Genomic DNA, 26,980 nt, shown 5'->3' on the forward strand with positions numbered 1-26,980 from the left:
TTTATCTCCTTTTGTAACTTTATCAGCTGCTTTTATCCATTTATGTCTGTAATAGTCATACTAGCCGATCTTTGAGTTTTCTCTTTCGAACTTCTCCTAGGGAGAGGTTTTCACATCACAACGTCCTCGCTGACACTCATTCCTTCCTCCAATCGATGTGGGACCCCCCCAATCCACTCCCTTCAAGACCTAGCATCCTTACTGGCACACCGTCTAGTATCCACCTCATTCGGGGCCTCCTCCCCAACCGATGTAGAATCTCACAATCCATCCCCCTTTGGAGCCCAGTGTCCTCGCTGGCACTCATTCTTTTCTCCAATCATTGTGGGATCCCCAATCCACCCCCTTTTAGGGCCCAGCGTCCTTGTTGACACACCGTCTCATGTCTACCCCCTTCAGGGCTTGTCTGGCTTTGATACCATTTGTAACCGCTCAAGTCCACCACTAGTTGATATTGTCCTATTTGGAGTTTCCTTCAAGATTTTTAAAACGCATCTACTAGGGAAAGGTTTTCATACTCTTATAAGAAATGTTTTGTTCTCCTCCCTCACCTCACAATCATTATGTACTCTTTCTTGCATTATCTATTGCCCCTTACTGCTGTATTGTCTATCCATTTTCTCTCCTTTTCTCCTTGACCTCTATCCAGTTTGGATAGACATGATGATGGCATACCCTTCCTCTCAAGCCTGCTACCTCTTCTGCATATGATAGAAGCACAAGGCTTACAACATGGGCCATGAGTGTTTATTGGGGGTTTCATATCAAACAAGATGGCTATAAAGAAAGAAGAGATGCTCTTAGAGGCTGTAAATGTCAATATTTTAGCCTCAAAACAAGATAAGATCTCCCCTCCCATGAAAAAATTGGTCACATCCACAAAAAAGTAGCTTCTGCTTTTTCTCAAAACTCTTTTAGGATATGAAAAGACTGTAAGTTAATGATAATAATGAACATATAGTCATAGCTTATGCTTTTACTTGATCTATGTCATTAATATCATTAACACGAAAACGACATGATCCAAACTTTGGGTTTGTTACTTAGTACGATGTCACGAGTGTCGAACAGATTAATGAACATGCTGCAACAACATTCCGTCGAAGATAAAGTAGAAACACAACCTGAAATTCACCAAACAAAGTATTGAAACGAAAAAACTTGGATCAAAATCACCTAGTTGTAGTATAGTCAGATCAATCACTTTATAGTTGAGTTGGCCGATTTCACGCCAACCCAACAAACCCATTACCAAATGTTCAAGAACAAGAACAAGAACAAGACATATCTCGGTCATCTTCAAAAACATGCTTTTTCTTTTATGGAGATCTTTTTCAATCACGCATTCATTTCAATAGGCTCTAATATATACGAGGTAAAAATTAATTCAAAGGGATGCCTTGAACGGTTAGGTCACGTAAATGACTTGTAAAAATGTTTTAAAATATATATGTATCCTCGAAGTGTCGAGTTTTACGTAGTTATTTTTCTTTTTTAGTAGTAATTAAAGATTTAATCGAGACAAAATCTAGAAGAAGATCTTTGTCAACTTTTGTTTAACAACTAATTAAGCACTTAAATGTGGAATTAAAGGCATCCTTTTCTTTCTATTATGTCAATCATATTCTACTTTTTTTTTTTTTAATTATTATATTTATATTTATCCATTTACTATGCCGACATATTTCATTTGTAAATTATTTTGTTTTTTATTTGTATTTTTTAAAAGTGTTTTAACCAAGTCGAGATTTGAAAATTAAAAAAGTCGAGATTTGAAAACTAAAAAAGAAAAGGTTTAAAACTTATTTTGTTTTTAAAGTTTGATTAAGATTTCGAGCGTTAAATGGTCGGGTGAGAAAACAAGCACAATTTTCAAGAACTAAATGGTCATCAAACGAGTATCTTAAGTTTTTTATTTTGGTCTTTGAAAATTAAGCTTATAAACCCTACATTCATTCTCGAGTGAGTTAAAAGAAATATTATTGAAACAGCCCAAACTCATTGTTCGTATGGCCGTTAGTCTCATGATTTGAAAACGCATCTATTAGGGAGAGGTTTTCACACCAGAATGCTTAGTTCCTCTTTTCAACCGATGTGAGATCTCACAATCCACCCATATTGGGGATCAGCATTGGATCTCACAATCCACCCGTATAGGGGGTCTAGCGCCTTCACTGGCATATCGCTCGATGTTTGATTCTAATACCATTTGTAACAGCTCAAACACACCAGTAACAGATATAATCCACTTTGACCCGTTATGTATCGTGATTAGTCTTACAGCTTTAAAACGCGTAAGGCAAACAGCGATACATAACCGATTATTACAATTATTTTCTCGCTCTACCTTTTAAAATGAAAAATGAAAAAAAGAAAAAGAAAAGTAAAGGATAATGTGAAAAGAAAGGCACTTTGAAAAGGAAAGAGAAGAAAATGGATATAAATTTTATACTTTGCCCACTTGAGAAGAAATAAAAAGATACAAATGAACCGACTTAGATTTTAGGCCTCAAATCCTATTATTATCAAGTTTAAACCCTCTTTGCCTTTGGTCGGTTCTCACATGATCGATACCTTTCGACCCCACGTCGATCCAATGTCAGCGAGGATGACGGGCCTCGAAGAAAAGTAGATTGTGAGATCCCACCTCGGTTGGAGAGGAGAACAAAGATTTCTTTACATCGTAGAAACCTCCCCCGAGTAGACGCGTTTTAAAAACTTTGGAAAACCCAAAAAGGACAATATCTACTGGTGATAGGCTTAAGTGCATACGTGACACCTTGTATAACAATCGATCGGTAAAAATTGATTATATAAGTGATTTTCTTCTACGTGTGATCAAACGCGGAAAGTTCAAATAAGATGTACTAAGAACCAATAAGAATGTGACACGTCGATAAATTTTCTTTCCAATGACGGGAAAGACAAAAGCTTTATAACGTTTTATCAAACACCCATATGTTGGCCATGGCCTATTAAAAAAAAAGTTGACTATAGTGAACGCTTTATCGAGTGGCCAAACCATATGATATCATAATCCTTATAGAAAACATATACTTTTGAACATAAACATTAATCATTCACCACTATACGTGTGAAAGTCATATTCTCGAAATTCTTTTACGCAGAAATTGAGTAAAGCATTAACTGTCGGTATCAGCATAGCTCAGCCAACAGTACCACCGAAAAAAACGTATATATTATTTTTATTATTTCGTCAAAGTCAAAACTTTAGTTTTATATCAAAAGGATAACAATGGTAAGAAAAAGAAATCCATTATCTTCTTTACAAAAAGGCAAAGGAAATTATAAAAATTCATCATTATCATATGGAACCAAAAAAAACACATAAATTCTTTGAATTTGCACAATTTTCGTGAAATGGCAATACACTTTTTCTCTTTCGGCTCGCCACAATTATTGGTCGAGTTTCGAGAATCGAGTAAACGGCACTGTTTCGACTAACAAAATGAAGTTACGAGAGAAATTACGAGGAATAATAATATGATATATATAGAATTATATAATCTCGCTCGTGTCTACAAAACCCACAATTTATTCTCTCTCAATTCACAACCAAAATCAAACGTAAGAACTCGAGCATAGCTTAACTGATAAAAACACCGACTATTATCACTCAAAAGTTAATGTTTTGAATCCTCTCCCAACTGACGTTTCGTTCAATGATGGCGTGGATCAGGTCCTCCAGGGCTGAGTCTTTTGGACACGAAATGTCGTCCAAGCTTCTCTTTTTCTTCGATGATAACCTTCAAGAGTTCTTTGACGTTCTTTACAAAGATCTCGTTCTTCGTATTCGCCGAAGAAGAGAAAGAAGAAGAAGAAGAAAGCAAGCGACTTTCGGAAATGGAGGAAGAACACAAGAACAATATGAGCACAAGGCAAAAGAACTTATGATAATAAGCCATTAAAGAGAGTTCTTGAGGTGTTTTTGTTGGATGTTCCAATACTTATAGGCTTATCTATGTGTGTATATATATATATATATATTCATAAGGAAGATAAGTCAAGATGTGACGAAAGAGCTGTCTTATTTTAATAATAACAAAATAAAAGTCAGTGCCTTTCCTATCTAAAAAGCATGTTTAAATGCTGTCTTTGAATACCCATTTGCCGCAATCTTCCGCCGGCAACTCTATCTTGAAATAAATTAATAAAAATATTTTTTAATACACGAATCGCTCGTAATCGTGAGTCAGTCATACAACCGTGAATTTGGATAAGCGAAGGAAAACCAACCACCACCGCTTGGTTTTGACACTCAAGCGACCGTCATTGAGAGGTGGTTGAAACACTAGAAACGGCGCCCCCGCTCACTAGGACGTTTTCAATTTTTCATAGAATTTTCAGGGTTTTCCTAGTTACTCTCGTTTTGGATCCGTTATTCTGATTGTAATTTTTTTACCCAGGTGAAAAGTTCTTTCCTTTTTGGTCGATTGTGGGTAAGGAGGGATTCGAACTCTGATATCATAGTTCCCTGATGTAGTAGAGAACACTCGGATCAAAGGTTAAACTAATGAGTTAGGGTTGGTGTTAATGGAGAGGAAATGATGTTATGAAGAATTGTATAAGGAAAACCAACCACCGCTGCTTGGTTTTGACACTCGAGCAACCTTCATTGAGAGGTGGTTGAAACACTAGAAACGGTGGCTCCTTATCTTCCTATTTATAAGTCACAGCTCACTTGGACGTTTTCAATTTTTCATAGAATCTCCGGGGCTTTCTTAGTCACTCTTGTTTTGGGTCCGTTATTCTGATCGTAATTTTTTTACCCAGGTGAAAAGTTCTTTCCTTTTTGGTCGATTGTGGATAAGGAGGGATTCGAACTCCGATACCATAGTTCTCTAATGTAGTAGAGAATGCTCGAATCAAAGGTTAAACTAATAAATTAAGTTGATGTTAATGGAGAGGAAATGATGTTGTGAAGAATTGAATTATTATGAAGATTTGTAGGTTACTGTAAAACTGTTAACTTTGGAGTAATTCAGTGTGTAAATTTTTAACAGTAAAGTTGGTGGAATTGGCCTTTCTGTTATATGTCCCTTTGGACCAACTATGTCGTTTCTTTGGTGCTATAAGAAGAAAAAGGTTACTTTTTTATGCTTTTTTAACTTTAACCTTTTGCTCGGTTTGAAGTTTTTAGCTGCTTAAAACTCGAAAACAACCGGGTAAGGGTTCCACCACAACCCACCTTGAAAATGGTAAAAATTTTGTACCGAAAATGAAGAAAGGAGTGGGGAGAGATGTGTGAGATCCCACCTCGATTGGAGTCAGGAACGAAGCTTTTCTTATAAGGGTGTGAAAACTTCTCACTAATAGACACGTTTTAAAATGTTGAAGAGAACCCCAGAACGGAAATTCCAAAGAGGACAATATCTACTAGCGGTGGGTTTGAGCTGTTACAAATGGTATCAGAGCCAGACACTAGGCGGTGTGCCCACGAGAACGTTGGGCCCCCTAAAGGGAGTGGGTTGTGAGATCTCACCTCGGTTGGAGAGGGGAACAAAGCATTTCTTTGTGTGGAAACCGCTCTCTAGTCAAACATGTTTTAAAGCCTTGAGGGGAAGTTCGAAAGGAAAAGTCCCAGAAAGACAACAGCGTAAGATCTCACTTTTAGTTCTCGTTTACCGTCGATCCATTATCTTTCTCGTTGAGAGTTCACTGTTAGGTTAACGAAAACTTCATTGGAAAACGTTCTCGAGTTGTCACAAACATTTTCAAGAAAAAAAGGTCAGGTAGCTCCACAAACTTGTTGAAGTGGAATGTATTGGTAGCAAGGCCTCACCACTTTGAACCTAAGTGTTTGGTTCTTGCTTTTGGACCTTTGTTGTTTCTAAATTTTGGCGGCCTTCCCTTGTTTGGTATGACTTTAACTAGTGCTTACATATATGCTCTTTGTTTAGCACTTAAAACACCTCCTTTTTAATTGCACCAAAATTCATTCTAAACCGACTCTTACTTTAATTAATGCTCTTTAAGCTAATTTACTCGACTTCGTACAATATGGCATTCGTTCGGTTCTCCATTGTAGCGAATTCTGGTAGTATATACTCACCACAAATAAGGTACTTTTCGTTCTTGTCTTAGCACTGTCAGGTTTGTCGCCGTTTAGCATGTGTACTTATCTATTCTAAAACAGGTCCACTATGGAGAAGTTTTCACTGTTAGGATCAATACCAGTTGTTAGCTCTAATACCAATTGTTAGGATCGCTCAACAACACACACTCGATCAAGATGAACACAAAGAATAGGAGAGAGAAAATTCAATGAGGAATATTGGCTAAAGGTTTTATTATTTATGACTGGTATGTACAACACGATGGTATATAGTACACAGAGAATGAAGAAAAAGTACATTTTGAGATCACGGCTGTGTATATATATGATTTCAATTTACTAAGGATAGCTCCCACAGATTTAAACGATATAGTTCCCTTCTTCCATCGATGTGGGATCTCACAATCCACCTCCTTAAGAGCCCAACGTTCTCGTTGGCACACCACCGAATGTTTGACTCTGAAACCAACTATAACAACTCAAGGTCACTACTAGCAGATATTGTTCGTTTTAGCTCATTATGTATCATCGTCAACTTTACAATTTTAAAACATGTCTACTAGGAAGAGGTTTCTACACTCTTATACCCAATGCTCTATTCCTCTCTTCAACCAACGTGGGATCTGACATGTAATGATTATGGTTGAAATCCCGCCCTCTAAAAAAGATATATTTTTTTTAATTGGATGTTATCTTTATTATATTTTACATTTTTTTCCTCACTTCTTAGGATATATTAATTTACATTTCCAACAAAAACAATGAATTTGAATAATACTCCATCACATGCAAACAATTTTCCTTTTAATAAATATAAAAATCACTAAGCAATAAAAATTAAAAATTAAAAAATATATATATAATTTTAGCAATAAGGTTTTGTGTGTTGAATATATTTATATAATTAATTTGAGCATAGGTTAGCAACAAATTATTTGTATTAATTATCTAATCTCATAATTAGTGATGTTCTAATTGGAGCACTACCTTATGTTCTTGCTACAAACAAAATTAATTAAATCTCATTAATAATAATTTTCATTATTTATACAAATTTAACAAATATATATATATATTAATAAAAGACAACAAAAGGACAAATCAAATAAAAATGGATCACAAATAGGCCAATGTGAAATTAATACATTAAACTAAAATAATTTATTTTTGTCTTTTTTCTTTTTTTATATTTATTTTTTGTTTAATATTTTGATGAATGAGGTATGTCCCACAAAATGTTGACTTTGACTTTCCCAACAGCTATGGCCTTTTAATTTTTAAAATGAGGTTTGACTTTATGCCTCATGATTTGAACCCTTTAATATAATGCTCTGACTTAAATTAGTTAGTAAGATAAGTTTTTTTATTATAAAAAAAAAATTTGTAATTATTTCAAAAAAGTTGTTTAAAATAAAATATAAGGATAAAGAATCACTGCAAGGGAAGTAAGATTTGGATTAACTCGTTGATGGAATATTTTAAGCATGAACACTTATTTGAGATTCGAATCACTCCATAAGTAAGATCCGATCATGTCAAGTTTGAATGATTTTAAACCTGCAATATAAACTACATATAATAGTAAAAAAATTTAATCATTAGAAAGGAAAGCAAAAATGCTATTTTTACTGCATTTTTAAGTCTTCTCTGTAAAGATAGCATATATGGTTATATCTCCACAACGACCCAATTGCAAGAACGAGAGCTCTACTAACTGAACTATATCGGTCGAGCCAATAAGAACACTATAACAAAATGAGACTAAAAAAAATTGGTACTTTTCCACTCTAGCTTAATGGATTTTTGTAGGTTTTTAGAGGAAAGAACAATGTTTAGTGGGGAATTTTTTTTAGGGTTCTTGTATTTGGAAGAGTGCCCTGAATGGAACAATAGTGGGAATTGTATAATGGATTCAATAAAACAAAGAAATCCCAACCTTTGATGCATCTACCATTACTAATGTTTTTTTTTTTTTTTTTTTGTTTATATTTAATTAAAAAAGAGAAAATTCTTTGACGTGCGAATGATGTTAGGAAAATGACTGAAATTCTAATAGGAAAGATCATGATTTTATTGGTACGAAGTTTGAAGGATAGAGTAGTTTTGTTTGAACTTCAGTCTTGTGAATGAAATCCTCAAAGAATTCAGGATGAAAAGGCAGATAACCTCGAGGTCTTGGTTATGAAAAACTAAGAATAATTCAACGACCCTTTATCTTGAAAGTCGTACTTGTATTTTATTTTTGTATACTCGTGTATTATATGAGCAATAAGATTTCTATCGTCGAAGGAGAGGTGATATCTTAAGGAGGGATGCCTAAACTTCCTTTCAAACTTATTTTCATGGGTTGGACCTTTTGTTCTTCCTACAGCTCAACGACATAAGAGAGAGATTGAACTATCGACTTTTGAAATTGTCTTATTCTTCTTATATTCAACAATGGTAGGAATGAGAGACCGAACTATCAACTTTTGTGGTGCACTAGAAACTTAGTCATGTAAATCAAGGTTACGAGAATGCTAACACATTCAATTATAGTTGTAACCTAGTATTTACATGTTTGATACACGTTCAATTATAGCTATTCAGGAAGTAACGGTAACCTATCTACACTATAGTGAGATCCATTTGTGTCACCAGCGGAACCAATGAAGTCGTCAAACTCGGTAGTAGGATCTACTTTTCCAAGTGTTTTCACATTTTCATCCACATTAGCAATCAAGGGTAAGATTCGGAGACGAACGTTCTCCTCCGTCTCCATGCCGATTCTCTCCGACTGTAGATGATACTTCCGAATAAGGTCCATCTGAAGAGACAGGATGTGGGGTGGCCTAGGGAGGAGCTCAACAGACTCTTCTCTAGGGATAACTATCTGCTCAATGGCCATTCTGGCTTCCTGTGAGGTAGCAAGCAATAAAAGAACTGCAAGTGCTATTATGTGTAGTGAACAGAACATATTCATCAAGAAGATAACCGGCAAAGATCGATGAAAACAGCTAATTTCTGCTCTGGAATGATAAATTATGGTTTCAAGAACATAATAACCTAACCCAAATCTTTTACCAGCCACCAAAAGAACGGTGTTTTTCTAAAAGAAACAACTCCCATGGTTAAGAATCACGAACCTCAACAATAGTACGATATTGTCCATTTTGAGCATAAGCTCTCATGGCTTTGCTTTGGACTTTCCCAAAATGCCTCGTACCAATAGAGATGTATTCCTTACTTATAAACCCATGATCATTCCCTAAATTAGTCGATGTGGGACTCCTCTCCCAACAATCCTCAACATCCACGCCGTAGGAGGTGGGGGAGAGATGGTGACATGTATACACGTTATTAATCCAACGTAGATAGAAGTATTGTTTATGAGCTTAATTTTTAAAAATAGAAGATGAAAAACAAGATGATTATCAAATGAAGTTTTGAAGTTTTGAAACTATTAGGACCAAATAAAAACTAATCTCAAGTTAAATGGACCCAAAGTGTACTACGCATATATAAAAGAAAATGAAAGATCAGGCATACCTCCAAAGCATCAATTTTCTCAGAAGATCTTGTCCTGCTCAATGATTCAAAATCTTCTCCCTCATCTTCCTGATCAAGAATTAGTGCCCTTAAGGTCCTCGTGATATGCACTAATGAACCAGTCTACAAGGGGGAAAAGAAGAGTACACTATGAGAAAGATGATTACTGAGTAGGGCACGAGAATTTGAACTTCTGACTTCAAGTGAAGAAGTACATGTCAAGTATCGTAGACAATATTAGTACTCGTTTCTAGCTTGTAAATCTAGAGATATTGATACCTTAATCGCGTAAATGGGTATGTCGTGAGATTTTGCAGCAGCTTGAATCCCAGCATTCTTTTTGAGCTTGGACTGCAAGGCAAAAAGGGCATCTGCCTCACTGATATTATCAGTAAAATGGATGGCCACATCATTCATCCTTAACTGCTTGAATCCTTGGATCACGCTTTCTTCCAATACCTACAACAGCTGCACATTTAATAAGTTTCACAACCAACCGCTATTCCCTAAACCCTAAATGTAACATCTCAACCTCATTACTAGTAGATATTATCCGCTTTGGCCTGTTATATATCGTCATCAGTCTCACAATTTTAAAACGTGTCTACTAGGGAGAGGTTTCCACACCCTTATAAGGAATGCTACGCTCACCTCTCCAACCGATGTAAGATCTCACAATCCACCTCCCTTGGGGGCCCAGCGTCCTCACTGGCACACCACTCGGTAACCTAGCTCTGATTACCATTTGTACCAGTCCAACCCCACCGCTAGCAGATATTGTCCGCTTTGGCCCGTTATGTATCGCCGTCAGCCTCACGGTTTTAAAACGCGTCTACTAGGGAGAGGTTTCCACACTCTTATAAAGAATGTTTTGTTCCTCTCTCCAACCGACATGGATCTCACGTTAAAAGTCAACAATATCTTATTGCTGGAATGTTAAATGTTTCAGATACGCCGACAATATGTAGTGTGACCTGTTCCACTGCCCGGTAACAATATGCAGCAACGTTTAAACTATATTGAACCGACATATTTTATCTCAGTTCCAAACAGAAAGATTCAAAGAATTGAAACAAGATTCAAAAACACTTTTAGTTTGCTGAATTTTTATGAAAGTAACAATTAGTTCTAAGCATGAAGAAGGTGTTCATAATAAACTATTAACATTAGTTCTAAGCATGAAGAAGATGTTCATCGCATTCATTTGTCGAAGTTGAAAGATTGTATCTTACCCCATAGACAAACAGACGAAGTGGAATCTTTCCTTCATCTTCTTCAGAGGATTCTCCTGCAGGTGGAAGGATCTCAAACGATATCTCACTGGGCTGCTGACCACTTTTCTCATAACACGCATCGGAAGCATTCACTGGAGCTTCATCCTTATTGTGGGAGAAAGTGGATACGAAGGTATCACTTTGTATAGATTCTTTCCCCTCTGTAGTATTGATCCTTCGAACTTCAACATTAGGAAAACGACCTTCACAAAAGAAGTGGTGACAATAAGCTGAAAGTGGTTGCTGCAAGCTGCTTCAAATTTCCATATTATTTAATAACAATTGTTTACCACAAAGAATGGCGTCAACAGTTGCGTCAAGGCTACGATGAACTCTCAACTCAGTCTTCGATATGATCTCTACTCCACAAGCAAATGTTGAAGGTCCTTTTCTTTCCAGCACAGTCTTTTGAACACGTCTCCGGCTTGCCTCCTCATCCCCAAGAGTTACACTCTGTAAAATGATTTTATTGAGCTATAAGTTCCAAAGTTACAAAGCGCCCGCACACACACACATTTAAGTTCATTCGTCATAAAAGTAAGTGAGTTTTAAAGACGAACTACGAATGTAACAGCTCAAGCCCACCGCTAGCAGATATTGTCTTTTTCGGGATTTCCCTTTCGGGCTACCTCTCAAGGTTTTTAAAACACGTCTGATAGGGAGAGGTTTCCACACCCTTACAAAGAATGCTTTGTTCTCCTCTCCAACCGATGTAGGATCTCACAATTCACGCCTCCTTCAGGGCCTAGCGTCCTCGCTGGCCCACCGCCCGGTGTCTAGCTCTGATACCATTTGCAATAGCCCAAACCCACCGCTGGCAGATATTGTCCTCTTTGAGCTTTCCCTTTCGGGTTTCCCCTCAAAAATTTTAAAAGTCGTCTTTTAGGGAGAGGTTTCTACACTCTTTTAAAGAATGTTTCATTCTCCTCTCCAACCGGTGTGGGATCTCATAATGAAGTACTGCGAAGGGAGACACTATTTCCTCTCTCTTCGTGAGACACTATTTCCTATCTCATGCTTAACTTGAAAATTCGGCAGTAAAGGATCCCCGTTAACAAAATTAGAGAAATCAATTGAATTAAGAGGGAAACAACACTCAACCACCAACAATAAGGGAGACAGGTAGATAGTCCCATGCACTGAGAACAAGTATATATTGTGCAACAGTCTATTCTTAAGCATTTGTTAAAATACCCATCACTCACAGTACTTGAAAAATCAAAATAATCAGAAGAATGCAGTGAGGTAAGAACAGATCACACCTGTATTCCTCCAACAAGCATCTCCAGTAAAGGATTCATGATCAGGTTTTCAATTGTAACTCCATGAGCAGTAGCAACTAGCTGAATACCACGTTGGGCTATGGTGCTTGCAGCCATGGCTTCAAGTTTTGTGCTTATTTCATCTATAATAATTACTTGAGGCATATGGTTTTCAACTGCTTCAATCAAAACCTGATCAAGTGAAAAATGTAAGACATCAATAAACATGAATAAGATGAATGAAATCGCAATCAACTCATTACTGTGCCCAAACATATAATGCGTGAGAAGTGAAAAAGATGAATCAACCCCACGAATGAAATTTTGCTGCTAATGTTGTTGCAATTGTCTTAGATAGATTGGTCACAAGGCTTATTAGCCTGAACTGTTTTACTTTATTGGCCTAGTCATTTTTGGGGAATCAAACACACGCCAGTCTCATTCGTGGCTGAATCTATATCCCCCTCTCATAAAACTTGCAAAAGACTTTCTAGATATCCTCCTTTAAATCTTCCAAATTATCCTGATAAAAGTTTATCATGAAACCATCAGGTCTGAGAGCCTTATTTCTATCAAACCCAAAAAACAACCATTGCCATACCTTACCCAAAAGTCACCATCACCAGGTCGAAGTAAGTACCTAGGAACGAAGTCTTGTTGGTTCAGAAAGACAAATGCAGACATTGAGTTTCATGTCATACCTTATGTTGCATATCAGAGTCTGGAACCTGCATTCGACGAGCATTACCAATTCCTGCATGAGGTATATCACCATCGCCACCAATCTCATTGGAGGTGTCTACAATCATTACACGCTTCTTGAAATCATTAGCAAGAATCCTAGCTATTTCCCTACAAAAATGTCACAGAGCATTACTCAAGGATTTCCACATAAAAAAATCGTAAATTATCTCTAAGTTATACTATCTAATTATAAGGAACTCTGTTTCTGTCAGCTTGAAATAGGGATCTACAAATTACGGTATTTCCTTTTTCAAAATCTATTGGGCTTTAAGAAAGAATATGTATGCACAAAACTAAAAGTTTGCTAACCTGATAATTGTGGTTTTTCCCACCCCTGGAGGCCCAATGAGCAACAAAGAAGACCCATCTTGAATCAAATCCCTCAGCAAGATAGCACTTCCTGAGATAGCTCGACCCACACGACAAGTTAGACCAATAATTACACCTTTTCGATTCCTGATGGCACTGATCCGATGCAATGTTCTACTAATGCCAGCTCTATTGTCAATGGCAAAGTCACCGACCTGCAATGCAGTAGTACAAAGATCTTGACATGGTTTTTATTTTTAAGTGGTTAAAACTTATACTTTAATTTACTCAGCCACATGAGTTAAGCTTTTTTATCCTTCTGGAGGAGTAAGAAGTGGGGGATTTTAATCCTAGCAAGTCTTTTTTTTTTGTACTGATTGATCTTTTTCGGTTAAATTGCTAAATTACAAGTTTATTTTCTGAATTTTTATATTTGTGTCTAATAGATCACTCGGCTTTAAAAGTGTCTAATTAGTCTTCAAATCTTTAATTCTATATCTAATAGGTTCCCACGTATTTGAAATTTAAATTTGATGTCTAATGGGACATTGAACCTTCAGTTTTGTGTCTATTATACCCGTGAGTTTGAAAAAATGTAGAATATCAAGAACTTATTCGACCCAAAAGTAAATTCATGCACCAATTGGACAAATTTGAAAGGTTAAGAACTTATTAAACTTCAATCACCTACCGAACACAATTGAAGTTTAGAAATCTATTAGATCTTTCTCAAAGTTTAGGGATCAAATCGATATTGACTTGAACGTTCATAGACTAAACTTGTAATTCAACCACATTTTTTACGAACCGAGCATTAATCAAAGAACCAACCATCCTGTCCTATTTGAACTTTAAGAGTAATACCAAGTTACCAACTGACCTTCCACCAATTACGCGGTGGTACAGTGAGAAATTTCCAAGTTCCAAAATCCTCAAGGCCTTCACCTCCTCAAAGACAACTTTCCTCCAATTCATACCAGTCGAGATTCTCATACTACAGACATGAATTGAACACAACACTCCTAATCTGCCAGTCTTAGTAAAAGATTAACGCTACTCCACATGGTCGCCATTAACAACCAGTTTTAGAAATAAATTTGGAGAAGTTAACGCAATATACGAATTGGGTTGGTATATTATAATTGTGTTCAATTTCTAACTTCCCAGACAAATAATCAAACAGGACGTGGGCAGTCTTATCAAAATAAATAAACAAGCAAAAGAATGTGAACAAAGAGCCGAACATACCTTGGAAGTGGCAAACCGTAGGTCATCAACAGTTATTTGAGAATGGGAGAGCAAGAAATCCCCAGTAGGAAACCGAGCCAGTGGTTTCCGACCCAAATCCAAGACAACTTCAATCAGTTGGTGACACTCCTCATGCTCCCTTATTCTTCGCCGCATTTCTTCAGGTAAGAGCACCAACAACCGGTCCAATTCATCGTCGAATTCTTCATCACGGGAAGAAATTTCAGGGGAATTCATAGAGAACAAACATAATCGTCGATTCCCAGATGCCCGATTCACGAGAAACTGAGAAATCAATGATCGTTGAGGAAATAGTTGAAGGGATTGACGGTGAAACTTGGGAAGAAGAGCTTGGCACTTGAGCTGGGTTGTTGGAGGAAGAAGAAGAAGATGATTAAGCTGTGTAAACCTAAGCATCTGTTAATGGCGGGAAAAGTTGAAACCCTACTCTGGATTTCAACTTCCCTCGAAAAATTATCAAACAGTTCTTCAGTATCCGATTGGTAGAATTTTCAGTTCTTTCTGGCCACAAACATGGAAGAAGATGACTGATCTTTCTCCATTGATCTTCGAATTTGCAATAATGATAATTATTATTTTTCATACAATAAATAAATAATTCACTTTCAAATTTGAATAAATATCTTTAGCCCTAAATTTAAATATTATAACTGAAATATTAATGTGAGAGGACTAATAAAGATTAGAGCCGGGTTGGGCTTACTTTTTTCATTCACTAATGGGCCACATATCAGCCCAATTAGATTGAAGAGACGGGCCCAATCCTAATTGGGCCTGCCAAATGCATGGCCCAACGTGGCTTAAAACTGAAATAAAACTGAAATAGGATTATAATTCAATTCAAACGCTCTTCAAATAATAATAATAATAAATTATTATTATTATTATTATTAAACATCTAAATCACGATCCTATGGGAGCATGCAGTTGTTCGGTTCGGTTTGGTTAGATTGCGTTGACGAACACGACTCTCAACAATGGTATGATATTGTCCGCTCTGAACATAAGCGTGGTTTTGCTTTATGCTTTCCCAAAAGGTCTCGTACCAATAGAGGGAATATTCTTTTTTATAAATCCATGATCATTATCTAAATTAGCCGATGTGGGACTTTCATCATCCAACAAGTTGGTTCGAGTTAGTCAAATTATTGAGTCATATAAACGTTATTATAATCCAAACACTCGAAAAGTATAACGTTTTTCAATGTATAAGTGTTATGAGTCATAATCACGTATAAAAATGTTATATAATATTTAGAAAATATATTAATAATGGAATATATCTTCGTATTCTTTCCTTCCTGATTTGATTTGTATTATATTATATTTTATTTTCAATATTTAATTAGTTTATATTTTTTTGTTATTTGTATGTATTATGAGAATACACACGTTCAATTATATATATATATTTCTCTGCTCTATTTCTGCATTCTCCTTCACCTATGTATTCTTTGTTGTCGAGTAAATTCATTCAATCTTGAGCCTCTACAACCCGATCTCATTGGTTCTTTCTCCTAAAGAGGACTTATGGCCGGTCGAGAATCTATTCTTTCACAATAAACTAAGACTGTCCGAAAGAAGAATTATCTTTTGTAACTGTAAGACGAAACGAAAGAAGTACATAGTCCAGGCAATGGAATTGAATCACTTTCATCAGTTTCAGGAGACAAGCTGCCAGACCGAGGTTCATGAAAAAAACTAACTAACTACTACTACTTACCGAGTTGGAGTAGAGTCGAAGTTAAGTAAAGGACAGGAGTGCAGACTCAGACAGAGTTGAAAATATATATATAAATATAATATATTTTGGTAAAGTTGAAATTAAAAATATGAATTTAGTGGACTATTTATATGGACGGTGACTGGGATGCGTACGTATCTAGTCACACCCACACGTACAAATATATAAATTAATTTTATTTTATTAGTCTTTTATTTTGTTTTGTTTTGTTTATTATTATATTATTCCATTTTATTTTAATTATTCCGTGATTTATTTCAACTAAAAAACACAACAAAAAACAAAATTAAATCAATCAAGAAAATTAAATAATTATTGATATCCTTGTGGGGGAAATGAAAGCTTTATTTAAACATTAAATAAATAAATAAAATTGCATGCCACAACGTGGTTGGTTTTATTTTTTACAATATGGTTTAAACATATTATTTTTCATTTAAATCCTTATTTTAAAATTTATATACTATAAATTATCTATTTTCATATGAAATTTTATTATAAGATAAGTTAATTTTCTTAGGTTAAATAGTATTTGAGTGACGTATTAATGTGTCTAAATATTTTAATATACAAATATACAATCCACAAAATTGAAAAATATAAATATAAATTCATATTTAATTATTTTTAAAAAAATTTAAAATTTTAATTTATCAGAATTCCAATACAATACACATACCTTTCGATTTACCAAATATTTTTTAATCAATTAAATTATTAATACTAATATTAATAAGAAAATTAAATTATAATACAAATATCATATAGTTTTAATTAATAAGAAATTTAAAAGGTGGATGAATAAAATTAATTAATTCATTCTAAATCTTTCGAGCATCAATATAATAGCTCAAGCTCATAAATATTGTTCGTTTTTGTCCGTTATGTATCGACGTCAGTCTCACAATTTTAAAACACGTCTGTTATAGAGATTTCACACCCTACTACACCATGTTTTGTTTCTTTCTTCAACCGATATGGGACAACAAAAATTATTATAACTAGAGCGCTTTTTATTTAAAATAATAATAATAAAAAAAAAGTTTAATAGGCTGGATTTGACGGCATTATATATTTAATAAATTTTTTAGTACGCCAATCATTGGTCCAAATCAGATCTGTGAGACATACCGTCCAATATCCATCCATTTATTATTAATTCATACAATTTTATTAAATTCCTAATTATTTTCCTTTTTAATAATTAAAAGGAACACGCCGCCTGTATTAAATAAATAAAATTCGGATAATCCAGGTGGGATTTTATATTTAATCTATTAAATAATAAATAAATAAAAATATAAAAAATACAACATTTAAATTTTTATAAGTTTTTAAGTTTAAAAATTTTAAAAAATAATAATTTGTGGTAATTGAATTATGTCGTATTTCATTGATAGTAACCTCTCTAAATAATTTATAACAAATCTATTATTTTAATTTATTCGTACTTTTTTATAATTTAAAATTAAATAAATTAATATTTAAAATCAGCTGTCATGGATGACGTACCTCTCCTCTTTATTGAAGAAGTGGATGAAAGAATAATAATTAATGGTTTTAATTATTATAATACAGAAACAGAATTTATATCTTTTTTTTTTTTTTAATTAACCTTTTATTTTAGTTAAATTTGAGATGATTTTAAAAATAATTACAATTAATCGCAATAACTTATTTATTTTATTTTATTTTTAATTTTTAGTTAATATCCGTACATGGTAAATTGTAAATAAAATTTAAAATTCATATATTTTTAATTTTTACTTAGTTTATGGGATAATGTGACGTAAAAATATAATTCAACTAATTAAAATATAAGGAAAAATAAAATTTAAAATTAAGAGAGAGAAAGAGGGGAGAGAGAGAGAGGGGGGGCGCGGTGCAAAAGCAAAAGGCTGGCGGAGGCTGCGACTGGCAGAAACAGGGCCTCTTATTATAGGCCCATCTCCATCATCACCATCATCACATTTCCCATGAACTTTTTGAATCCCTCCCTCCATTCCTTTTTCCACTAATTTTTAACTTCCCGATTCCCTCTCTCTTTCTTGGAAGTTGCGACGTTCTTGATTTCTTTATCAGCTCCGTCGTCGATCTGTAAAGCGTCTGAGGAGATGGGTTAGGGGTTTTAGGATTGATTCGGATGAGATTTGATTGGGGTTTTGATTTTGAGGGCTTCATGGTGAGCGGCGGGAAGATTCAATGGCGGAGTCCTTTTGGAGAGGTTTTAGAATCAATGGTGGTTTTAGTTGCAGAAGCCATTATCGGAAAGTGAATCGGAATCAACAGTCGATTCAAGCTGGAAGAGGGGTATCTCAAGGGTCTGAGTCTGGATCCAGATCATCATCGTCGCCGTCGTCATCATCTTCTTCTTCATCGGCGGTACCGGAGTCGGGTTATAACGTTTGGTAAAACAGGGGAAGAAGATAAAGAAGAAGATGAACGGAACCTTCAGTTTTTATATGCGAGTTTAGACTCACGAGAAACCAAGAAGCGTCCCTGTTTTTCTCCGGCGTTGGATTCATCTCCCGCCGGGTGGAGCTTCCAAGATGAAGGAAGAATGGGGGAGTTCGGCAATCAACGGCCTGGGAAATCACCGAAACCGGAAGTAAGAAGCAGAGGCGGTGGCGGGGGCGGGGGCGGTGGCGGTGTAAGCGAAATCGTGGAGGTTCAAGGAGGTCGTATTGTTCGTTCGATTGGAAGAAAAGACCGTCACAGTAAAGTTTGCACGGCGAAAGGCATGAGGGACCGTCGTGTTAGACTTTCGGCTCACACCGCTATCGAGTTCTACGACGTGCAGGACCGCCTTGGCTACGACCGGCCGAGCAAGGCCGTCGACTGGCTCATCAAGAAGGCGAAACCCGCCATAGACAAGCTTCGAGAGCTTCCTGGATGGAATCCAAATGTTTTGGATACGAACACCGGAAAATCGGCAACGCACGAGGAGAAGAAGAACAGTGAATACAAGATTCCGGTTGCTAATCACCCGCCGGAGGGGAGTATCACGAGAAACAGTTATCGGAGAGCGAATTTCGTGTTCGGCGACGGCGGAATTTCGGAATGTACTATGCAGAATTTGAAGAAGACTTCAACGGAGGAAAACCCTAATAGCGACAACTCCTGTTTTCTTCCGCCATCGTTTAATTCGGATTCGATCGTCGATAGCTTCAAATCGTTTTTACCGATGACTACGACGGCAGCAGCAGAGACGCCGTCGTCGATTTTCGAGTTCGACACGTTCCCGCCGGATTTACAATCCAGAACCAGTAGCCGATCGCAAGATCTACGGCTTTCCTTACAGTCTCTTAAAGCCCCAAATTCAAATCTCGAATCGGAAGGAACTCAGCATCCAATTCCTCAAAATCATCAAAACGACCATTCATTTTTCTCTGGAACAACATCATTATATGGCTTCGATGAATGGTCGGAGCAGCAACCTCAATCGGCCATGGAAATCAACCGATTCCAGAGGATAATGCATCGGAACACGGTGACAGCCGATCATAGTAGCGGCGGAGACAGCGGTGTGAATGGAGAATTCTTATACAACTCGCAGGTAACAACCTCGAATTTTCCGCCGGCGTCGCCATATCTGCAACCGCTGTTTGGAGAAAACCAATTGGTTTCTCAGAGGGGACCCCTTCAGTCCAGTTACACGCCCTCGATTCGCGCTTGGATAGACCCATCAATCGCCTTCGTCGACAATCAACAACAACATGCAACTCCACAGTCGATGAACCCATCTTCATTTCCAGGTCTTGGATTCGCCTACGGCGGATTCTCCAGATTTCTAATTCCAGCGCTGATCCCGGGTGAAGAGGAACACGATGGCATGTCTGAAAAGCCATCCTCTGCTTCCTCCAACTCCCGCCATTGTTAAACACAACTGCTCAAATCCCTCTCTCCATTTCTGTAAGAAATCACAATACATCAATACACTGTTCTACTGAATTCCGCTTCTGAGCATCGTGAGTTCATCTGGAAGTTGTTTTTTTTTTTTTTTTTGCAGGCTTGTGAAGTAATAAAGTCAGTTAAAGCTGCTGCTGGGTTTCTTTATTTCATAGCTTTGTTCATCGTCAACAATGGTGGGTGTAATTTAATGGCGGAGAATTTACGTTTTATAAGATTGTACAACATTTTCCAGTGCTTGTTCTGGCAGCTTTTTTCCCTTGTGTTTCATGATGATAATAATGGATACCCAATTTCCAGAAAAGGAATTTATTCAAAGTTCTCCTGGTCTTTAATGCTCTGATATGGTAGGCTTATCGATATATATATTAAAAAAGGTATATATAATTTTATTGGTTCCGGCGGGGCTCGAACCCGCGACCTTCGGCTCATAAGACCAACGCTCTAACCAACTGAGCTACGGAACCCTTGATGGATAAATTAAATCAATTTTTAAATGAAAATGATATAATAAAAGGGTTGTAATTAAATAAATATTTACATGAAAATAAAATAATAATAAATTTATAAACTAAAGTAATTTAAACCTTTATGGGCTCCAATTGGGTTTCGAACCTGCAACTTTTGCTCATAAAAACCGAGACTCTAATTAATGAGTTAATATTAAAATACTCTACTATTTGGATATTAATTATTGGTTCTAGCGGGGTTCGAACCCGCGACTTTCGGCTCATAAGACCAACACTCTAACCAACTGAGCTACAGAACCTTGAATATAATAGATTCTAATATTGGTTCTAGTGGGGTCGAACCCGCGACTTTCAGCTCCTAAAATCCTAAAACCTTGAATATTTTGATTAAATGGATTCTTATATGAAAATAATATAATAAATTTATCTAAATGAAATTATATATAATATGCTCCTACTACTTAAATTTAAATTATTGGTTTTGACGGGGTTCAAACCCGCAACCTTCGGCTCATAAGACCAACGCTCTAACCAACTGAGCTACGAAACCTTAGATGTTGTAATTAAATCAATACTTAAATGAAAATAATATAATAAAAAATTTAAAAATAATACGTATATTGAAAGCTTATTAAATATTTATACCTCGAAAAATCCGCAACTTTCTGCCCATGAGACCAATGTTTTAATTAAATCTATATTTACATGAAAATAATATAATAAAAATGATATATAAAATTTAATTAAATCTATATTTACATGAAAATAATATAATAAAAATGATATATAAAATGAATGGTTTTGACGAGACTTAAACAAGATGTTTGCATAATCCACCACACTTAAATGGTACGAAAGTTATATTATTTATAATCAAATAAATTACAAGGATATGAGAAAAGTAATAAATGAAAATACCAATAAATGAAAAGATATTTATGTTAATAAGACAAATATCTAGATATTTGCCTTATGATAAAATATCAAATATGATATATATGGTAAACTATAATTTATATTAAATATCCTTAACAGTCGACCTTCGACTTATAAATCTAACGCTCAAACCAACCGAGCTACAAAACCTCGAATGTTTTATTTAAATTAATATTTAAATCAAAATAATATATTTATAAAATTATAAATAATATGTATATTAGGAGTTTAGTAAATATTTAAAAATCTTTCTAAAAAAAAATTAGAATAATATAATAGTACATTTATAAATTTAAAAAAATTAATTTGAGATCTAATAAATAATAAAATTGGTGAATTTATATACATATATAATATATATATTTCTTTATTTGATACTTTTAAGAATGTTCCACAGACAGGATTTGGTGTGTTGCCTAGCTTAGGCAGAAGAACCATGTTACAATTCTCTCCTGGTCGGTTTTGGCCCATTATGTATCGTCGTCAGCCTACGTATCTATTAGGAAGAGATTTTCACACATTTATAAGGAATGTTTCGTTACTCTCTCTAACCGATGTGGGATCTCACAATCTACTTCTCTTGGGGCTCAATGTTCTCGCTGGCACACCTACTTGATTGTAATACCATTTGTAATAGTCAAGCCCACCACTAATAAATATTGTCCGCTTTGACCTATTACGTATACAGCACAGCAAAAAATGAAGCACCTATTACGTATGATTTTTAAACTTGCAGGTGCTTGCCGCATAGAACCTCCCCTGAGTTCTATGGAGCCATCAAACAACCTCCCCTTAATCAAAGCTCAACTCCTATGGAGCCCGAACAAAATACACCATAGAGCCTCCATTAAGGCATATGAAACACTCGAATAGTCTCCTCTGAATCGAGGCTCAACTTCTTCTCTGGAGCCCTCGAACAAAGTAAACCCTTATAAAATTTCGTAAAGAGACGATGAACTTTCTATTATTTATTTCCTGCAATCAGAAGCAAATAAAAGAGAGCAGAACCGTAGTTGTATTACATTACATTGCCTCAACATGGAGAGTATGTGCAAAAACATCCGGAAATTTAAATGAACAAACCCCCTCCTGCATATATAACTCAAAAACACCACCTGATCTATGACCAACCAAATACATAATCAAGAACATAGACCAGCACCAGAGAGAGGGGGTAGAGAAGGAGAGCCACCAGAGCTGTCCAGAGCGGGAACGCGGTTCGGAAGCTACCGAGAAGTCCCATTATAACCGTAACGACGAGAATGACCAGCACTTCCGACGAAAAGTTCCAAACCAATCCTCTCATATAAACAAGAGCCAAGAAGACTGATAGGCAAAGAACATTGTTCATTGTCACTGCTCCATATAGCTGCACCATCAAAAGCTTAGAGCTCAACCACTCTTCCAAGTACGAGCAAAGAAATGAAATGTTAAGTGTAAAACAGAACAAACCTCAGAAAATGTTAAAGAGGCAGTTTTTCTTTTGTCCCGGCTTGCGAAGATTATAGCAGAGACTGCTTCACTGGAATTCGTTGCTAATGGCAGAGCGATAAACGAAATAAAGAACGCCGGGATGTTAGTTGCATTGGAGAAGTTATGTACGACGTCGACTAAAGGGTCGGCGAACGCAGCAGCAATGGCAGTTCCAAGTAACAAGAAGAGTATAGCTTTGATCAAGACCCCTTTGCCCCCCTCAACATCCTCTACGACCTCGTCGCTTTGTTCCCCGACATCCAACAAATCGTGCTCTCGCTTTGTTTCCTGTAGATACATTACGTAGTGGTTCAGAAAGCGACCTCAAAAGTTAAAAGGAAAACTGCAGCAAACGGGTTACGACGTACTTGATGAAAGTTATGCAGGAACTTCATTGTGTGAGGACCATCATCAGCTCGGCCAGTTCTTGAACCTTGTACTTGAGAAAGCCACTTAATGATTCCATTGCCAAACTCAGTAGCATCGACATGGGAATCACGAGAAGTATCGAAATCATTCAGTATTTTTTCAACAGCATCTTCGTGATCTAAGTCGAGCTCCTCGAACTGGATACCGACTATAAGCGCTCTCAGTTCAGAAGCTGAAAGACGTCCATCCTTGTTCTCATCGATTCTTGAGAATAGCCTGCCATTGTGTTTATTGAGCAAGTATCAGAATGTGATGAACTAGAAAAGCAATGATAAACATGAAGAATTGAACTTGTGGCTCCAACGAACTTGTCTATTATCTCTTTATCTGGCTCCCCATTTTCTGTCAGGAGTCTTCCAAGTGCTTGCTGTTTTAAATGTCTTAGAAGTCCAAATATAACATGTTTGTGCTTGACAAAGGCAAGTTTCCTCCTTTGAATCCATGGCTGGAAGACCTGCACAAAGGAGTAAGTTTGAAATGGTTAAACTCGAGATCATTTCAAAAGGTACTCTTAACCGGCTATAACTTTTCGACTTGGGAAGATCAGAATAGCTGCCTGTTCGAGTTAGAGTTACGCATTTCGGTTTTTAAGAGTTAGAAAAAGCACCTGGTAAAGGCAATAGATAATGAACATTGAAATGGAGATTATAAGAGCAATCAACACTGCCAAGTGCCTTCCTGATGTTGAATTGAGCATTTGTGGAAGTTGAACTATTAAAAATGGAAAAACAGATATAACCATGATCCTGGCAGCATAGCTCGTCCAAATATCAGTGCTGACTCCAGATTCTGTCAAAGATGAAATTCCTATGTAAATTTATGCATCAACTATATGTATATGAAGAACAGACTGCAACTGATGGAATAAGATTCCCTCTAAAAACAGAGGCATATACGAACATAAACAGACATCTTGGAATTTGGCGAAGGTATTTATACTGTGAGATCCCACATCGGTTGGGGAGGAGAACGAAGCATTGTTTATAAGGGTGTGGAAACCTCTCCCTAGCAGAGGCATTTTAAAAACCTTGAGGGGAAGCCCAAGGACAATATCGGCTAGCGGTAGGCTTGGGCTGTTACAAATGGTATCAGAGTTAAACACCGGGCGATGTGTTAGCGAGGAGGCTGAGCCTTGAAAGGGGGTGGACATGAGGCGGTGTGCCAGCAAGGACGATGGACCCCGAAGGAGGTGGATTGGGGGGTCCCACATCGATTGGAGAAGGGAACGAGTGCCAACGAGGACGCTGGGCCTCGAAGGAGGGTGGAATGTGAGATCCCACATCGGTTGGGGAGGAGAACGAAACATTCTTTATAAGGGTGTGGAAACCTCTCCCTGACCGACACGTTTTAAAAATCGGGAAAGCCCAAAGAGGACAATATCTACTAGCAGTGGGCTTGGGCCGTTACAAATGGTATCAGAGTCAGACATCGGGTGATGCGCTAGAGACTGAGCCCCGAAGGGGGTGAACACGAGACAGTGTGTCAGCAAGGACGTTGGACCCCAGAGGGGATGGATTAGGAGGTCCAACATCAATTGGAGAAGGGAAAGAGTGCCAACGAGGACGCTAGCCCCAAAGGGGGTGAATTATGAGATCCCACATCGGTTGGAGAGGTGAACGAATCATTCTTTATAAGGGTGTGGAAACCTCTTCCTAGCAGACACGTTTTAAAAAACTTGAAGGGTGTGGAAACCTCTTTCTAACCGACACGTTTTAAAAACCTTGAGAAAACAAAAGGAAAAGCCTAAAGAGGACAATATCGCGTTACATATACAGAAGGTGAACACAACCAAGAAGGTGAACACAACCAAGAGAAAATGACCTACCAGTCAAGCTAAACCCTTTTGTATCCTGTGAGTCAATGGCAACCGAACCCTCAAGGTCACACTTCCCAACGATCACACATGTACCCCAGATCAGTGTAAGAAGCATAACAGTTGAGCCAGCTAGTAGGCCCATTCCAACGGAGACCTGGCTTTGTGCAACTTCAGCACTTCCTGCAAGTCCAGAAACTATAGAAAGGAGACAATTAGAGGGTTATCAGAAACCATGAACAGAGATAAAGAAACAGGAGAAACTAAATAAAGTATAAACGTTTCAACAAACAAAAAGACAACAGATATTAGAGGACGATCCATATTGAAAACAAGGGGAGGTGGCAATACTGAAATTTTGAAATGAATTGTGCCCAGTTCGGGAACTGATGGCTAAGCTTTCAAAAAGGTGTCAATCCAAGAAAAAGGAACGAGAATCGTTCCTGTTCTTGATGTTGAGGTCTAACCGACAAGGTTTATATCAAAGCAGCAACAATTGAGGTACGATGAAGTTGATATCAATCAATAGCCACAAAAGTAAGCAAACCCAAACACAATAAAGTAAAAGTGTAGAAGCAAATAGAACTTCAAACAACGAACACTCAAACATTTATGAATCTTTTTGGGGTAAATTACCGAAACTTCTATTGAAAAAGTAGCCAAGAAAAAACAAAAGAGAACCCACTATTTATGTTAGATTCTAATTCTATTTCCGCTGCGTTTAAGAAATAGCCGATTCAATTTCTGCAATCAAACACTTCATGAATGGAAAACGAAAGTAAAATATAGATCTATCGTTTATTTTGCACTCCAAACATTTTGCTATCAAATCCCTACCCGATTTACTAATCCATATCGTCTTTGTCTGGATCGTAAAATCAGAACAACACATCAATTTCACTAATCAAACGATCGTATTCTCGACAAAACGTATGAGCCAATCCATTTGATTACGCAGCACATTTGGATTATAGGTCAAAACCCATCAAAATGCAAAACAAAAAGTGTGAGAAGAAACAAATACCGAGAATCAGCATAGCATCAGGAAGAGCACCAAGCGCGGGAAGGAACAATCCCCCAACGATTCCAGGACCCAAAATCTCCAACAAGAGCTCGCTTCCAGCAGACAAGTACTTAGCAGCCAAGAACATCAAATACCCATAAACGATAATCAAAAACATATTCCCCAAAACAGAGGTGGTACAGGGGAGAAACCCATAAGACTGCTCGCAAGATTCCTCCGGTGCAGAGTTTGAAGAAAGCGTATTGAGGCGCAGATAAGAGGGTTCCTGCAAGTCATTAACGCCATCGGAAACCAGATCGGAGGAGGAGGAAGAAATGGAAGCGAATCGAGAGCTGTGGGATTGGACACAAAGGATGAGGAAACAGAGGAGGAAGACGAGATGCAGAGGAGTTCTGGACATGATTTTGAGGCAAAATCCGGAACTCCAGCGAGAGAGATGAAGTGGGTATGGGGACGAATTTGGTGGGTATGGCTTAAAAAGAAGGATTGGTTGGGACAGAGAGAGATTGAGACTCAAAATTGTTGGGCTCAGCGTTGCAACCGCGTCTCTGTCTTACAACGCTCAGAAGCCGATCCTTTCTATAAGGAAGATGAATGATTTTTAATTATAAACACTCAATATTATCTGTTTTTCTTTTTGTTATAAAAACTAAAAATTCAACCAATAAATAATAATTTTAATAATTTTAGTCAAGGATAGAGAATAAAACTTTTAACTCC

General features: G+C 36.7%; 2 protein-coding genes, 3 non-coding genes and 1 pseudogene across 7 annotated transcripts; 1 reads left to right on the plus strand and 5 right to left on the minus strand.

Annotated features, from left to right (window-relative positions):
• Positions 1-8,481: 8,481 nt before the first annotated feature.
• On the minus strand, positions 8,482-15,032 carry LOC111796746 (protein SEEDLING PLASTID DEVELOPMENT 1). Of its 2 annotated transcripts, none has more exons than XM_023679492.2 (9): positions 14,442-15,032; positions 13,194-13,408; positions 12,842-12,992; positions 12,141-12,332; positions 11,169-11,331; positions 10,837-11,081; positions 9,884-10,063; positions 9,605-9,727; positions 8,482-8,972 (listed from the first exon to the last, which is right to left on the minus strand). In XM_023679492.2, the coding sequence occupies exons 1-9, from the start codon at positions 14,856-14,858 to the stop codon at positions 8,658-8,660; spliced, it is 2,001 nt and encodes a 666-aa protein (XP_023535260.1). In that variant the 5' UTR covers positions 14,859-15,032; the 3' UTR covers positions 8,482-8,657. The 2 variants fall into 2 exon arrangements, with proteins under 2 accessions (XP_023535260.1, XP_086981109.1); XM_087124983.1 differs by having other exon boundaries at positions 8,804-8,998.
• Positions 15,033-18,055: 3,023 nt separating this feature from the next.
• LOC111796561 (transcription factor TCP4 pseudogene) lies at positions 18,056-20,436 on the plus strand (annotated as a pseudogene). Its single transcript, XR_015421317.1, has 2 exons — positions 18,056-20,118; positions 20,216-20,436. The product of XR_015421317.1 is annotated as a transcription factor TCP4 pseudogene (transcript).
• Positions 20,437-20,508: 72 nt separating this feature from the next.
• On the minus strand, positions 20,509-20,582 carry TRNAI-UAU (transfer RNA isoleucine (anticodon UAU)). Its single transcript has one exon. It is a non-coding gene; the product is annotated as a tRNA-Ile (tRNA).
• A 228-nt stretch (positions 20,583-20,810) lies between these two features.
• On the minus strand, positions 20,811-20,884 carry TRNAI-UAU (transfer RNA isoleucine (anticodon UAU)). The gene has a single exon. It is a non-coding gene; the product is annotated as a tRNA-Ile (tRNA).
• Positions 20,885-21,061: 177 nt separating this feature from the next.
• Positions 21,062-21,135, minus strand: TRNAI-UAU (transfer RNA isoleucine (anticodon UAU)). The gene has a single exon. It is a non-coding gene; the product is annotated as a tRNA-Ile (tRNA).
• Positions 21,136-22,469: 1,334 nt separating this feature from the next.
• Positions 22,470-26,836, minus strand: LOC111797618 (sodium/calcium exchanger NCL). The gene is made up of 7 exons (XM_023680675.2): positions 26,261-26,836; positions 25,249-25,434; positions 24,031-24,212; positions 23,732-23,877; positions 23,363-23,639; positions 22,974-23,282; positions 22,470-22,890 (listed from the first exon to the last, which is right to left on the minus strand). The coding sequence occupies exons 1-7, from the start codon at positions 26,658-26,660 to the stop codon at positions 22,642-22,644; spliced, it is 1,749 nt and encodes a 582-aa protein (XP_023536443.1). The 5' UTR covers positions 26,661-26,836; the 3' UTR covers positions 22,470-22,641.
• Between the last annotated feature and the right edge of the window lie 144 nt (positions 26,837-26,980).

This window comes from Cucurbita pepo, chromosome 6 (genome assembly GCF_057944985.1).
Source record: "Cucurbita pepo subsp. pepo isolate OVF chromosome 6, ASM5794498v1, whole genome shotgun sequence".
In the NCBI taxonomy this organism is placed as follows: domain Eukaryota; kingdom Viridiplantae; phylum Streptophyta; class Magnoliopsida; order Cucurbitales; family Cucurbitaceae; genus Cucurbita; species Cucurbita pepo.

Coding starts and splice junctions, on each gene's coding strand:
- LOC111796746 (XM_023679492.2), bottom strand. CDS start 14,858: ATGCTTAGGTTTACACAGCTTAATCATCTTCTTCTTCTTCCTCCAACA. Junction 13,409..14,441: donor TACGGTTTGCCACTTCCAAG/GTATGTTCGGCT, acceptor ACTGCATTGCAG/GTCGGTGACTTTGCCATTGA. Junction 12,993..13,193: donor GGAAAAACCACAATTATCAG/GTTAGCAAACTT, acceptor ACATTTTTGTAG/GGAAATAGCTAGGATTCTTG.
- LOC111797618 (XM_023680675.2), bottom strand. CDS start 26,660: ATGTCCAGAACTCCTCTGCATCTCGTCTTCCTCCTCTGTTTCCTCATC. Junction 23,283..23,362: donor TCCTGCATAACTTTCATCAA/GTACGTCGTAAC, acceptor ATGTATCTACAG/GAAACAAAGCGAGAGCACGA. Junction 22,891..22,973: donor CCTCTTTAACATTTTCTGAG/GTTTGTTCTGTT, acceptor TTGATGGTGCAG/CTATATGGAGCAGTGACAAT.